Source organism: Clinocottus analis, unplaced genomic scaffold (genome assembly GCF_023055335.1).
Source record: "Clinocottus analis isolate CAN_PGR_092001 unplaced genomic scaffold, fCliAna1.0.p SCAF_10, whole genome shotgun sequence".
Taxonomy (NCBI): domain Eukaryota; kingdom Metazoa; phylum Chordata; class Actinopteri; order Perciformes; family Cottidae; genus Clinocottus; species Clinocottus analis.
The window spans coordinates 20,509,992-20,526,120 of record NW_027175821.1 but is presented as its reverse complement, the minus strand read 5'-3'; the positions used below and the strand labels follow the sequence as shown (position 1 = coordinate 20,526,120).

Sequence of the window (16,129 nt, the reverse complement as noted above, 5' to 3'; positions counted from 1 at the left end):
CTGAATGCTGAAATATTGATCAGGAATCTAAAAAATAAAATAAAAAAAAGAAGATATTCAGGGACAGTAAGATTCAGTGAATCAGGCAACATCAGCAAATTTGTTTTACGAATGAGTTAAATGCTACTTTTTCATAACATTAGCTTCTATAGCATAATCTTAGCAATCCTTTTTGTTGTTATCCAATTATATATATACACACACAAGTCATGTGATTAAGGGTTCATGTGTGAAAGGCTGGACATATGAGCCAGTGTCCTGCACACAAACATGTAGTTGACTCCAAGCATATCTCTGATTTACATTTTATGTCATACAGATTACGTTGTGTTTGAACAGGGACTTCTTTCAGAGAATGTTCTGGAGTGACTGGAATTGATATCACAAGGCTCAACCTGTTGGTTAGTGATCGTAGACCGCGTCAAACATTTTAGATTATTCAGAAGAATAAACACTTAAGCTAGACATTAGCTTGGTTTCAGATACAGACCACTGCATGATTTAAATGAAAAGTACAGAGACAAACCAAATATTCTCTACATGTACTTTCATCTCACATTGAAGGAAATCTAAACTGTAAACAACCTTCTAGCTGGAAGCAGGAGACACGCTGGGGCTGTTGAGGGGTCTTGAAAGACTTTTGACTATGTTAAATAACATTTGCGCACACATCGCTTGTCTCGGCTACTTACTGTTACCGTAGACAATTCATTTTCTGACGCCTCATCGGGACCTGCGTTTTCATTCGTTACGTGTGGTAGTTCAAAGTGTGATACGTTGTACTCTTTGCATCTATTCAAGAAGTCCATAAAGTAAGCCCGCGCTGCTCGGACTATCTCTAGTCGTTTGTCTCGGCTGGTCTGCTTCATGGTCAGGGCTCCCAGCAGAGCTGGCAGCAGCAGGTACTTCAAGTCGGCCGTGGCTATCTCCTCGAGCTCTTCATTGCGGCTGAACAGGTCGAGCAGGGCCACCATGCTGGACGCTTCTTCCAGCATACTGATACCGCGTTTAACTAGCACCTGGATACTGGTAGAGGCAAGTGGTTCGTTTGTACCATCTACTTCTTCAAATATCTTCCACCCACGCTCCAGCAGCTCAGAGAGTTTGGAAGGTTCTGCAGCCGAAACATCGTTCGTGTTGTCATATTCCGCCATTTTGTCATCGTTTCCGGGTTCCGTCTTCTTCGTCTATTTATTGCGTATAACTGGCTCGAATGAATTGTACTGCCTTCCACAGGTCAAACACTAAAACAACGCTCCATGGTCCAACACGCCTATTAAGCACCGAGCCTCTTTTTAGGTTTCTGCTTGAAAATGACATACAAACTAAAATGGCTGTGTCTCTGCGACCACTAGAGCTATTTGAATAATCTTGGAGTTAATAAACAAGTATAATGTTAAGTTTTGCTCAGATGTGTAAATATCAGTCTAAGTGTTACTGGTTAAGAGTAAATGAAGATGACACACAGAAAGAAATGTAAAGTTTCAGGTCCGCCTAGAAAAAAAGCACTTTTAGCATGATTTTTACCTTGAGATGATGCATTCGTAAGCTTTTAAATTCTCCCAAATCCTACATCAAAGTTTTAACATAATTTTTGCATTGTTTTACTTTGATAAAGTGAAGTAGAACAAAGTTAGAGGATTTAGTACAGAAAAAAGTCAGGCGAGCGCCCACATTTGGAGAAGAAAAAATAAAAAAATTCCGATTTTTTAAAAATCTTTTTAAATTTATAAAAACAACCAATATTTCCCTTTAAAATAAAACAAGCAGACAAATTAACAATTATTAAACTGTAAAAAAAAAAAAAAAAAAAAGGTTAGCAGTATTTGCTGATTGTACAGCAAATAATGCAAATAAATCAATTCATTTTTCTGTGTTCTTTTGCTCATATCTCCCTGGTTCTTTGAGGTGGAAGGATTTTGAAGGCATGTCTGGAATCTGTGTGGAATTGTCTTGCTTCTGGACATCAGATTTTTTCTGATAGCACCAAGCTAAGGGTTGCTGGTACTGGAAACATGCTGATTTTGGGCTAATTTTGTTTTTTTTTGTTTTGTTTTATACTTTTATGATTATCTTTCTTTCTGTTTGAGTTTTTTTTTAAATGGCTGACTGATTCTTCTAGCAAAGGCGTTAGTGTTTAATTTGGTGTATAATATCAATATATTTTCTTGTGATTTATGTTTTATTTGCAAAAAAATACAAAAAGGATCCAGATTAGGATCCTCTGGTTTTTAAAAGGTTCATGGTCAATATGCTGTATGCCAGGCCTATTCAACTAGCGGCCCCCTGGCCGGATACGGCCCGTTTGAATTGAGCTGTGGCCCGCAAGACTGCCGACAAATCAGTATAGCTTGGTAAGAAAAAATAAAATGGAAACGGACATGCCTCTTTTATACATTGAGACATCTTAAGGCTGATTTATACTCTGGTTTTACGCAGAGATGCAAGCACGCAAGACACACATGGCCGACCATGCGTGGTCGGCCATGCGTGCGTATGGAAAACGCACGGGAACTAAAAATCAAAACGAGTCCGTCAATCCGACTGCGTGGCCAGCCAGAGTTGGAGTTGCAGAAGTATAATTCAACCCAGAGCCATTGAGTTTCACTGTTGCCTCAACCAAACCTGTATGGTAAAATCTACATGTTACGCACCCGTGTTGATTGCCGTAACCCACTCCTCAAGGCTGATTTACTTGCACTCTGGTCTGGCTGCCCACTGAAACACCTGCGCTAGCTGACGCTACGCGGCAAAATGTCTCTCTCAAAGCCGAAGCGCCGTAAAGTTGACTGTGAAAACCACCAATTCCAAAGTGAATGGACTAAAACGTATTTATTTAATTTGCCCTCTCTAATGAGCAACAAACCGATGTGTTTATTTTGCAGCGAATCCATTGCTGTGATAAAAGAATATAATGTGTAGAGGCACTACAAGTCGAATCATGGCTCATTTTCGAACAATTTTCCTGAGGGCTCTGATGAACGGAGGAGGAAAGTAAACTGACTGTTAAGGCTGATTTATACTCGGGTTTTACGCAGAGACGCAAGCACGCAAGACACGCATGGCCGACCTTGCGTGGTCAAATCGGCCATTTTGCGTGCTTGTGTGCGTCATCCCAAATTTCTGACTATCCGTCAAAGCGACGCGAGCCGTACGCAGCCCGGAAGGCTGTGATTGGTCCGATAACCACATCCTTTCTGAGTCTCATTTCCGGTTTCATAGCATAATACCGCTGTTTTTAAAAGCCATAGGAGAAACACGAACAATGGATCTTATTGAAGAACATTTGGCTGAAGAGGTCCACAAATATGAGCATTTATAAAACCCGTCTGGCGGAGTATAAGGACACACAGATGGAGGTGAATTCCTGGAGGGAGATATCTGTGAACGTCGGTGTGCATGTCGACTACGGCCGTTGCGCTACCTGCTGTTCTGGCGTATGGAAAACGCAGGGGAACTAAAAATCAAAACGAGTCTGTCAATCCGACTGCGTGGCCAGCCGGAGTTGGAGTTGCAGAAGTATAATTCAGCCTTGAAGGCTGAGGATGATCAGCGAGTATAAATCAGCCTTTATACTCGGGTTTTACGCAGAGACGCAAGACACACATGGCCGACCTTGCGCGGTGAAATCTGCCATTTTGCATGCTTGCGTGCGTCACCCCAAATTTCTGACTATACGTCAAAGCGACGCGAGCCATACACAGCCCGGAAGGCTGTGATTGGTCCGCTAACCACATCCTTTCTGAGTCTCGCATTTCCGGTTTCATAGCGTAATACCGCCGTTTTTAAAAGCCATAGCAGAAACATGAACAATGGATCTTGTTGAAGAACGTTTGGCTGAAGAGGTCCACAAATATGAGCATTTATAAAACCCGTCTGACGGAGTATAAGGACACGCAGATGAAGGTGAATTCCTGGAGAGAGCTATCTGTGAACGTCGGTGCGCAGGTCGACTTCTGCGTCAGGTCGACAGCGTACCTACGGTGTAGGTACGCTGTCGACGCACACCCCTACGCCGTAGCCTGACGTGCACCTCCCCAAAATCCTAACTACGCGGTCTGATAAGTAAGGTAGTTGTGGAGAAGTAAAATTGACTGAGGCATGTGATGCTATCAAACTGAAAATGGACAGAATACAAATCTGTTTTATGGTTCAGCAGGATCCCTTTTGGTTTGTCTGCCGCTTTAGTTTTTACCTTTTAACAAATGGACATGAACCTGTTATAGGCACCTAATTTTTGGCTTGTTTATGATAATATTATGTGTCGGCCTATTTTTTGTTTATCTGGTGGATGCTGTTTTACCAAAATCATCTGGCTGTTGTTTATGGATATAAACCCGCAAAGCACCTTATTTCTGCTTGTAAATGTTGTTGAAGGCTTATTTACTATTATTGTGATGGATACTGTTTCAAGATGTTCAGTTTATTATGCATTTTGGGATATGGACCTGCTGTAACTACCTAATTTCTGCTTGGAATTGTTTTTGAACAGGCTCATTTATTGTTAATCTAATATCTGAATACTTAGGTAAAACAATGTCTAATTTTTGTTTGTTTTTTATGTAACTTTTGCACTTCTGTATCAAAGCTTGATAGCCTTTCTGTGTTTTGGAATGGAATGACAGTCTGTAACTAATTATATAAAGTGGAAGAAAAGAGATGCGTGTGTGACTGTTTACCTGTGGAAATATACAGTACGGTTTTTCATTTTTTGCCATATTTGATCAATATTCTGTCATAGCCCTGCTGTATGCTATGTTGTTGTTCAATTGGACCACAATTAACAAGTTTACATTCAAGATTGCTGCACTACATTCTAATATTGAATATATAGTTTAAAAAGAGTTTGGCTCATTTTGACTGCACAGTGCTATTTGTTCATTCTTGGGAGAGAGACATTCAACTCTGTTTCCTCTTCCAAGCAGTGCTTCTGGAGCCTTACCCATGTTATCAGTACAATAATGGAAGGGTGCATAATGACCACTGGGGACCAAATTTGAGTCCCGCATAAAGATTGTCCAAATGAAAGGTAAAGACACTTTCTCACCAGCTGCCAACTCGCATTTCATCCGCAACATTTATCACTCACTCACTCACTCACTCACTCACTCACTCACTCACTCACTCACTCACACTCACACACACACACACACACACACAATTCAGCATGCATTGAACTACCGCCATTGATAGGAAACGATCAGATCACTGATCATGTCAACAGTCATATTGAAATATTTACATCATACATATTTTATACATCATAGATAATAAATGAGGAAATAGGAAGAAGCCCCACTAAGAGGAAGTTAAGGCACTTTAATATTAGAAATACTCATCTCAGATCAAATAATTCTCTCCTGGTACAACCTTAGAGGGCAACCACAGACATTTAAAGCACTTGGATTTACATAACAGAACAATATGTATACTTCTTATTAGTATCCTAATGAATGCATTTGCACATTACTGGTGTACAAACTCTGGGATTAAGGCCATTCTTACTTCCTTATGAGACAACAGGAAGTGTGAATAGTTAACTTTCCATCTGCTCTAGTTTCATTTTTTTCTTATCACAAATGCATGCGAAAAATGAATTACTGTCACGTGGCTTGATAAATAGCCAGTGTGGAGCAATTTGGAGGATTTATTAGCAGAAATGGAATATAATATTCATACCCATTTCCATGAGTGTACAATTACCAGAAACTAAGAATGGTAGTAATTTTGCAAGCTTAAAATGAGTCCTTCATATTCTACATGGAGCACGCTCTCTTTAGAGCTATGCTTCAGAGAATCTGCCATGTTTCTACAGCAGCCCAGAAGGGACAAACCAAACAGTCTCTTTCACGATTGTGAAACTGTTGAACGTGAGCCGCAGAGTATAAACCTGTTCTGTTACTCCTAAAGTACGTCATTACGCTAAAGATGGCTTCTGAGTGACGAGAGCAACGTTACCGCGGCACCGCATGGTTTATAAAAATAATCTGGCAAGGAATCATTATTCATACATAAGACACATTGTCAGACACCTCAGGGGCTCGGCAAATATAAGGCACATAGAGTAGCAGAGTGGGTGAGACTGCAGTGCCTCAGTGCTCAACATGTTACGAGCCTTAGTTAGAAGTATTTCTACTTTGTTACGATGAAATTACTTTTTGACGTACTGTAGGTTTGGTAAAAATACTAGTTCCCATGATCATAGTGGTGGAATTTGAAAGATGGTAGATAGAGCGTACACACACCAACAGTAGTAAGCTAATTGTTGTAAACAACTAAACAAGCTAGATGAGCAACCAGGCAAAGGGACAACTGCCCCTATATTTACATATTTAAATATTTAAGAGCTGCAGCTGAGCGATTATCCATCTCATATTGTTTGGTGGCTCGTTCAACTAGACAGGTTCATGTTGGTAAATTAGATTAAAAAGAGACAAATGTGGTTGTTGGCTCTTGTGCTGTGGTCTACCAACATATAATATGGATTAAAACAAGGCCATTTGTATGGAAACAAGTTCTCCATGTATGTAGACGGATGGATACAGTATTCTGACACAGGTGGTGGGGCTATCATAAAAGTAAATATAATTTCGCCCTTTTTCTTTTCTCAGTAGATTAACACCATGACTGAACATTCTCATTTTTTATATACTCACTAACTAGGCTGCTTTGATTCGTGTTACTGCTTCTAAGTGGAAAGAGAACTTTATCCTATATTTATACATTTTATTTACCTCACATGTATCATGTTTCAGTGATGCAACTAGCCAACCACTGCCAAGAAAACAAAATCACAACTGTAAATACTTAGCGTGCCGGAATGAATTATATAATTGGATACTAATAAATGGGAAAATGAACAGTGTTCAATTTGTATATTTGATGATTATTTCTGGCGTAACCTGGAGTTGTTCATCCAGTCCACAGCAGCACAGCCCAGCTCAACATGACTTTTCATGTGCTTGTATAATCACAGGTGAGCTTACAATTCAACAGAAATGGATAGTCAGTCAGTATACATAAATATAATTGTGTTTAAATGGATCTAATCAACAGTTGCTTCTAAACACCACATAACTCTTTTACTTAATGGGACCTATTTCGATTGGTTGATTCTTAAATACTTACTTTGTGTGCTGTTGCAGATATTCTCCCTACATTTAGTGCCATAACGTGTTCTTTCCAGAAAACCTCATAGGATATTACAAGACCCGTATAAGAGGTTACCAAAATGAAACCCCGGATGACTGAAATAACTGCTCCCACTTTGCCACTCCATGAATATCATATCCTGGTTGAAGTTCAGCCACACCCAAATAAACATGGCTCTTTTAAAACAGAAAGATACAGACTGAAAGTTGTGTCAAGTAACAGGTGGGCTAGAAAACAATTCCAAAGTTCTAATGTAGAAAAAACCTTTTGGCACAAGACAGTTTAGAATGCACACTGGTGATGTCGTCAAATGAGTCTTTGTAAAGAAGGCACAGTGTTTGTCTACAGATTAGAAGACCGAGCAAGGAGAAATATGGCATTGACCTGGGCAGCACCCAGCTATTTTACAGCACTTTGGGGAGGTTCCTGTTCATACTTGCTGAGAAATTGGAGGATGCTGGTCAACATTAAGTCATCAGGAAGCTGCAGCAGAGACAAGAAGACATTAAACCAACAAGACCTTACCTTAGAGAATAGTACTAAGACCATGATCAAGATCAACTAAGACCGTGTCGCTCTGTCCCTACCTGTATGGGTAACCATGGTACTTTGCTCTGAAAACGGATAGCAGCCAGCTGAAGAACAGCATCACCAGACCTATACCTGCTACACACATAACTGACACACACAAAAAAAGTCAGCTCTCTCTCCCCCCCCCTCAGGGACCACAATGAATTTTAAAATGTGACAGACATACGAGCCTAGTAAAGCTGCGTTCACACCAAACACGTTGCGAATGTTACCCGTGCCTGAAAGTGGGCGTGGCTTATCTCCGTCAAAACAGTTACCGTTTCCGCCATCCACCATGGAAACAACCACTCGTTCTGCTTTGTACTTTTGTAAATTTCACATACATCTGAAGATCAAACTCCATCGTGTCCGGGTTCATAATATTATCCGTAGTCCCATAACAGCGCCTCAATGACAGCTGCTACCAGCGCTACTTCAGGCAGACCAGCAGCAGTTTGATTCAACAACGACAGGACGGTGGTGATGACGGGCGAAACTTCTCAACGCTGATTGGCTGACGCCACGTGTTAAAGCAGTGTTTCCCCTACCATTATAATATGGGTACGGGGCGCCCCCCTGAAATAACCCTGCGCCCCCCAGTAGTTTTCTCTATATTGCCAGATAACAATAAGTCATTTAAAGTTCTCTTTCCTATAGAACAGGTCGACACCTTATTCTGTTATTAAACAAACTAAACGGCCGTATTTTATTGATCAGATCTACACGATCGGATCTAGCTTGTCATTTCTGTCTCTACATGGTCGCGCGTAAACACTTCTCCCCTGCGCTGCTCTCTGTATCACGCATGGTGTTGTTCCGTAACGATGCGCAGAGACACGCAGGCGCACACAGGTGAGCGCTGAGCACCCAGCAGCGAGCAGAGCGCGGAGAAAAATATGTCGCGTAAAAAAGCAGACAACTATATCTGCGTTTTAGTAGCCCTCCTGCAAGAAGCACCGGAGCTGCTTTCCTGCTCAAGTGAAACGAGCCAAAGTGCTTGTGTCTTGTTCCAACAATGAGCTGCTGGCTTCACACATTACAAAGTACACGGACATAAAACTAAGTCATTAATAAATACATGGAGAAATGTCGGGTAAATGTTTATGGTTAACAGATTACGCTGCGCATGCGCGACTCTGCGCATACGTGTTCTGTGAGTTCTGACATTTTGAGAGTGTATTTTGTATATTTATAACGGGGGGACTGCTGCCTCCGCCGCACACATACAGTCAATTAGGAACAATCAGTTTGTGTCTGTGTGCACATACTCTTCCTTTTTCCAATGTCAATGTCAGAGGTAGCGGCCTCACACAGAAGCACCATTCCCATGGTAACAGCAGCATCTGACAGTAGGGTCAAGGCTTAGACAGTTAATGCATGACACCTCTTTAAATCCAGGCATGTGGTAGTGTGGGTTGAAGTGAACTCAATTTTGACTTAAAAATAACAATAGAACAAAGCAAGAGGGGCGAGAACAATGCAACCTGAACAGAGCCGACACCCTGGGTCTGATCCACGGAGGATTAGTTTAGCTTGTAAAAGTGTGAGTATGAAGGATACTGAAGAGAAGGACGATGTGTGTCTCTGCCACAAACTGGGCCTGACTGCTGCCGTGGATATAGCTCTGAAAACACACGCACAAACAAACACAGTTAAATTCATATAACAATGTGAATGCGGATATAATGTGAACAGTGTGTTACTTTTTTACCACTTGACCGGTGCTGGGGTTCTTGTGTGCATAGGGTGGTCCTCTGATGTGGTTCCACATCTGGCCTGAAGTCATGATCAGGACAAAGCACTGAAACGTACAGAAAAACAAGAAAGACATAATCATCAAGGTCTATTCATTCAGAAAAACTGAGGCGAGAGACTTTTCTACTTGTTTGACACTCAAGAAATTTCCATCCAGAAATTTTGTCAGGCCACTCATAATTCTTTTGATTAACTTCAGGCCTTGTTATACTTGTACTATTACCCTTGTTAAACCAGGTCAGCAGTGTAGTGAAGTGGGCTGGTACTCACCCGTATGCAGCAACGCCACTTGTACATGTTACTCCTTGGGGCACTTCTTACAAGTTGCTAGTACAAACTCATACACTAATGACAGAAGCTACCATGCAAGTTGCCACCTGCCCATCAGGACTAACTGACCATTCACACCCACACACGGTGGGAACAATCTGCGGGAGCAGCTTGAGGTTAATTAAGTGTCTTGCCCAAGGACACATCGGCCTGAGCAAGTGCACTGAAATCTGGTTGAATGTGTGAAGGACAGCTGACGGGTATCTCCGTGGCTTTGTGCATACGCAATTAATTTTTAATCTGGACTTGGAGACTGCAGCACGAGGCTCCTGTGAGCACTGTGAGGCGGAGCAGCTCGCGGCAGCACCCACTGTTTGTTAAGAACAGAAACTACATAACAATACACGCCTTCACGTCCATCATTTGGCAACACTGCCGGTCGGTGCGCACGCATGTGTAAATCACTTTCAGAGTAAAAGCAGTGCTGCTGTATTGCATTTATGGCATGCATCTTATTTATTTTTTGATTGACCTCACGCGGGCTGGAGTGAGAGAGTCCGCGGGCCGTAAGATGCCCAGGTCTGAAATACGCCGTCTGGGAGAAATTTAAAGTGCAGCACCTGTGTGGTAAAGTAATAAACCTATCCCAATGCAAAAAAGTAAAAAAATAAAATAAATCATTGTTGCTGGTTGCTGCGTTAACAGTTTTTTAACGCGGTAATATGCCCGCCACTAATATATAAATTTAGGCTGTTACCAGTGCAGAGAAGGCCCAGACATTCTTGTTGAAGAGAAACTCTAAATTGTTTCTTCGCAAATACGCCAGTCCTCCAATCACAGCCAGGAGGAAGCCCAGGAGGAGAGGCCCTGCATAGTTAGGAGGACGAATAACACGGATCTGAAAAACAGACAAACACGACAATAGTCATCAGAGGATCCATCATTCTTTTGATTGCGATTGTTAAGTTAAGAAAAGATGTTATTGGTTAATTTCATTACAGCAAAGAATGCTAGATTACATAATTGTATGTTACCTGCACATCAGTCCTGTCTGCCACCCATCTAGCTAGCTGCTCAGCTGCAAAGCCTCTGACCTGTAGCTCATAGGTATCAGTCTTGCGAGGTTTCCCTTTGGATGGAAAGTGAAGAAAGGTCGGTGCAGAATTCATACTAAGCTGCAACACAAACACAGAAAATACAGTCAATACACAGGACCCATAGACATGCAGTATGAGATGTTAGATGGCGGGTGCCAATGGCCAGTTGGGGGTCCAGTCCACACTTTGATTCTGAAGCCACACAGAATGAGCTCTCCAACCATTTGCCATGGAGGACTGAAGGTCTGTTTTCAAACCAAACACTAAACTAGCTAATTTTGCTGACTCGCTCTCCTAATGTGGTGGGAGGGTCTGATCAGTGAAATCAGTTGGTCCAATGTCTGGTAATACATAGCCCTCAATGACACACAGTCCTGTTTTTGGGGTGTTTATGGATGGATAGCAAATTGTTAGAAAAATTAAAAAGGCATAACTTTCATCTTGATGAAGACAATGTCTCACCATCTGAAAGACGTCTGATCCTTCATCAAAATCGACAGCCGCAAAGAAGACTTTGTTAGTGAAGGCAGAGGAATAACGCCAGGAGTTAGCCAACACCTGGAACTCCTCATCAGCTTGTCTGAAATAAAAAGATGTATTTCAATTCAGAGATAAGAATTCAAACGGCAGCAAAGCATATTGCTCATTCTTCTTACTTGCAGACACCACACTGCCTCTGTGGCTGCAGTGCCGTGAACATGATGATCACCGAGTAGTTCCTGGGAGGAGCCTTGACAAAGCGCCGAAACTTATCTCCATTCATCCTGATTACTGAACGCTTGGAGGCCCACTCCATCATCTGAGTCACCTTCTCTGACATCAGAGTCTACACAGGACACAGACACAAAGACAGCTGCTGGTGGGATATGCAAAAACAGAAGAAATACTAGAAGCCATCGTGATACCAACGACCCTTATACAGTATTTTGGATCAGGGTGCACATTACATCCATGAGAAAACAATATATACAAACACTGGTGTCATATAAAATACATTCAAACCAGAAGGTTTATTTAATCCTCTATAACGAAGAGCTTAAAAAGGTTAAAAAGAGGTTACCAACCCACAGCTGACCAACAGTGTTTAATATAAATAAACCAATGCATTTCTCAATCTATCCGACTAGAACTCCTTTGGTCTTTGCAGAAGAAAACCTATATTTGTTTGAAAACATATAATTGATTAGATTTCCAGAATGATCATCTTTTCAACAAGACTTATTGTAGAGCAGTTGTAACAGTCTTCACTTTCTGTACTGTCTCTGCCTGGTGTTGGACGTTAGTTGGCTAACGAGTCTTTAAAAAGTAGGTGGACTCTCTGGATTTCAGACGGTGGCTTACTGGTAGACAGTCCAACAACAAGTCTACAACCACTGCTATGACTGAGGTAGCAAGGTTGAGAACAATGTAATCAGTTAAAACCTAATTATTGACTTAACGTTGGTGCCATACAAAAACACACGTTCTCGTTAGCTAATTTCCGGTTTCTGTTAGCTTAGCTTTAAGATTGGGACGGACGATAGACAACTTTGGAAGTATTCCACACAAAGTGTGTCAACTTTCTCTACTTCCCAATAGCGTAGGCATGTTACCTCTTTTTTCTTCTGAGCGTCACCGGGGTCGTTGTATAAAAGAAAGAGGAAAAACAGCGAAAGGAAAAGTTTTTCAAACATTCTGCAGCACTGTTCACACCGCTGTTGATTCCGAGCACACACACACATCTCCTGTCAGCTTCCTATTGGTCACCTCTCAGCCAATCACAGACCATTGTGAGTCCGTTTTCCTTCTTCTTCTTCGTGTTTTTAGGCGGCTGGCATCCAAAATAGTGCATTACCTCCACCTACTGCCTTTCCATGTGTACTGTGTGTATATATATATATATATATATATATATATATATATATATATATATATATATATATATATATATATATATATATATATATATATATATATATATATATATATATATATATATAAATATACATGGGATATCTATATCTATATCTATATATCTATATATATATATATATATATATATATATATATATATATATATATATATATATATATATATATATATATATATATATATATATATATATATCCCTTTATCCCCTCAAAAAAATAAATAAATAAATATAAACTAAATTCACTCTGTCACCTTCGGTGCCCTAAATTCTTGTACTCAGCCCTGTGTCTTCAGCTACTTCAGCACCGTTCCTGCCCCCAAGGTTAATGCATCCCTCACTTGCACCCCTTCTACTGACAGCCTCCTCTTCAATCTGCCTCGCTAGCTTCTAAATTTCTGGCAATGCAAAATGACATGATCCACTGTGTACACTCACAGTCCAGCAGGGTGTTTTTTAATTAATTGCATTGATTTGTTTAGCTTCGTATGTCCAATTCTGAGTCTGGTCAATATATTTTCTTCCCTGGTGCTAAATGTTGTTGTCCTCCTCTTATTGCCAACATCTCCCTGTGCCTCCTGTATCCCAACTGTGCTGCCATTCCTTAATAATGTTTCTTTTTATTAGTGATTTAGCTTCTGCTTTGCTAAATAAAATATCTTTCTTGTTCTGACCTTCCAATGCTTGCTTTGCGAGTTTATCTGCTGCTTCATTTCAGTACATATTATTTCATTGCAGTACACCAATTACATTGACCACATGTTCCAGTTTTTCACTATAAAAGTTGCAGTAAATCTATTTAATATAAAATTATATTTAAAAAAAAGATAAAATATAGGTAAGGGAAAGAAAAATAAGAAAAAAATAATCTTTTGGGATCAGCTAAATTAATAAGTGAGTACATTTTAAGTATCTAAACAATAATAGTTTGGGACATTTTAAAATGTTTGTGAATAAAATCGGTATCTATTAAATAATATTAATTTATGGATGTATTTTACTAAGATATACGAATCAAGTTAGTTCTGTAAGTCTGCCGAGAAACTAGGACTGTTAAAAATGCCTAATATAGCAACATTTGTTAATTTATTGTAATTTATTGTATGAAGTCAACAACTACCAACCTGTCTCCCTCCTTCCCTTTCTTTCCAAAACTCTGGAACGAGCTATCTTTCACCAAGTCTCCTGCTTTCTCCACCAGAACAACCTTCTGGACCCTCATCAGTCAGGATTCAGGGCAGGCCACTCCACAGAGACGGGCCTCCTTGCTGTCTCCGAGCGGCTCCACACCGCTAGAGCAGCCTCCCTCTCCTCTGTCCTCATCCTTCTAGACCTCACTGCTGCCTTTGATACCGTGAACCACCAGATCCTCATCTCCTCCCTCTAGGATCTCAGTATCTCAGGCACTGCGCTCTCCCTCTTCTCATCCTACCTCGACCGTTGCACTTACCGGGTAAGTTGGAAAGGATCTGTGTCTGAACCTTGTCCTGTCACTGCTGGGGTCCCTCAGGGCTCCGTTCTCGGTCCTCTCCTCTTCTTGCTGTACACCAACTCCCTCGGCTCTGTCATTCGCACGCAGGGCTTCTCCTACCATAGCTATGCTGATGACACCCAACTGATCCTCTCGTTTCCCCAATCAGAAACAGGGATACCTGAGCGAATGTCTGCCTGTCTGACTGGCATCTCTCAGTGGATGTCCACACACCACATGAAAATCAACCCTAACACAATCACCTTCAACAACGCAGTGCTGGCCCCGACCCCAACTGCCAGGAACCTCGATGTGATACTTGATAGTCAACTCTCCCTGACTGCCAACATCACCGCAACAACACGCTCCTGTAGGTTCATGCTGTACAACATCAGAAGAATACATCCCCTGCTCACGCAGTAGGCACCACAGGTTCTGGTCCAGGCCATGATCATTTCCTGCCTCGACTACTGCAACTCCCTCCTGGCAGGTCTTCCTGCCAACGCAACTCGACCTCTACAGCTCATCCAGAATGCAGCAGCTCGACTGATCTTCAACCTCCCGAAGTTCACTCACACTAATCCGCTCCTTCGCACCCTCCACTGACTACCGGTGGCCGCCCGCATCCGCTTCAAGACATTGGTACTTACGTACCGTGCTACGAACAGATTGGGTCCAACCTACATCCGGGACATGGTAAAACCGTACACACCAGCTTGTTACTAGAAATGATTTTAGGAAGTTTTTTAAGGATAAGATTCTGAATATTAGAAGCAGGTGATGTTCTCCTGGTCTCGACTATTGCCGGTCCATCCTTAGATGGAGAGTTACGTTCATTGAATGCAGGGTTACTTGTGGTTCCCAGAGTCTTAAAAAATAGGTTGGGGGCTAGAGCCTTCCGTTATCAAACTCCTGTTCTGTGGAATAAGCTTCCACTTTCAGTCCGGGGGGCAGACACGGCTACCTCATTTACGAGTAGACTAAAGACTTTCCTCTTTGACAGCGCTTATAGTTAGACACCGATCTTTGATCCAGGAAGCTTTCTTTCAGAGGTTGGGTCAGACGACGCTCCTCTTGATTCGCGAGGGTATCCACCCCGTGAGTCAGTCAGAAGGCTTCCTCACCCTCCTCCCCATCCCCCTAGATATGCTGCTTTAGGCCTAGACTGCTGGGGACAGTTTAAGGGCGAATTATACTCCTGCAACTACAACTGCGGCTGGCCCCGCAGTCGGATCGACGGACCCGTTTTGGTTTATAGTTCCTGTGCGTTTTCCATACTCCAGAACAGTAGGTGGCACAATGGCCGTAGAGTCGACCTGCACACCGACGTTCACCGATATCTCCCTCCAGGAATTCATCGCCAATTGCGTGTCCTTATACTCCGTCAGACGGGTTATATAAATGCTCATAGTTGCGGACCTCTTCAGCCAAACGTTCTTCAACGGGATCCATTGTTCGTGTTTCTTCTGTGGCTTTTAAAAACAGCGGTATTATGCTATGAAACCGGATGCGAGATTAAGAAAGGATGTGGTGAGCGGACCAATCACACCCTTGCGGGCTACGAACGGCTTGTGTAGCTTTGACGGTTAGTCAGAAATTTTGGGTGACGCACGCAAGTACGCAAAACAAACGATTTGACCATGCAAGGGTGGCCATGCGTGTCTTCTCATCTCTGCGTAAAACCCGAGTATAAATCAGCCTTTAGGATACACTGAGCTCCTCCTCTCCTCTTCTTCTTTCTCTACTTTTTCTCATCTCCCTTCTCATTTCTTCTCTTTCTTCTCTCCTTCTGGATAAATTATTGTCTTTCAATGCACATTACTAACTCTACTCCTTTCCGGGAGCCTCTGTGCTTCCTTGCCTCAAGTTTCCATGGATCATGGCTGTCTGGAGCTGGTCCTGCC

General features: G+C 41.9%; 2 protein-coding genes across 2 annotated transcripts in view; both read right to left on the bottom strand.

The window, feature by feature from the left end:
- igbp1 (immunoglobulin (CD79A) binding protein 1) overlaps positions 1-1,154 on the bottom strand; it is a 6,073-nt gene extending 4,919 nt beyond the window's left edge. The window contains exon 1 of the mRNA XM_068594805.1: positions 693-1,154. Coding sequence (XP_068450906.1) covers positions 693-1,154 — 462 coding nt within the window. The remainder of the gene's footprint in view (positions 1-692) is intronic.
- A 4,156-nt stretch (positions 1,155-5,310) lies between these two features.
- On the bottom strand, positions 5,311-12,556 carry magt1 (magnesium transporter 1). The gene is made up of 10 exons (XM_068594815.1): positions 12,437-12,556; positions 11,501-11,670; positions 11,307-11,424; positions 10,782-10,922; positions 10,505-10,645; positions 9,434-9,523; positions 9,283-9,346; positions 8,991-9,065; positions 7,740-7,830; positions 5,311-7,635 (listed from the first exon to the last, which is right to left on the bottom strand). Exons 1-10 carry the CDS (start codon positions 12,515-12,517, stop codon positions 7,620-7,622), a joined length of 987 nt encoding a protein of 328 aa, XP_068450916.1. The 5' UTR covers positions 12,518-12,556; the 3' UTR covers positions 5,311-7,619.
- Positions 12,557-16,129: the final 3,573 nt, after the last annotated feature.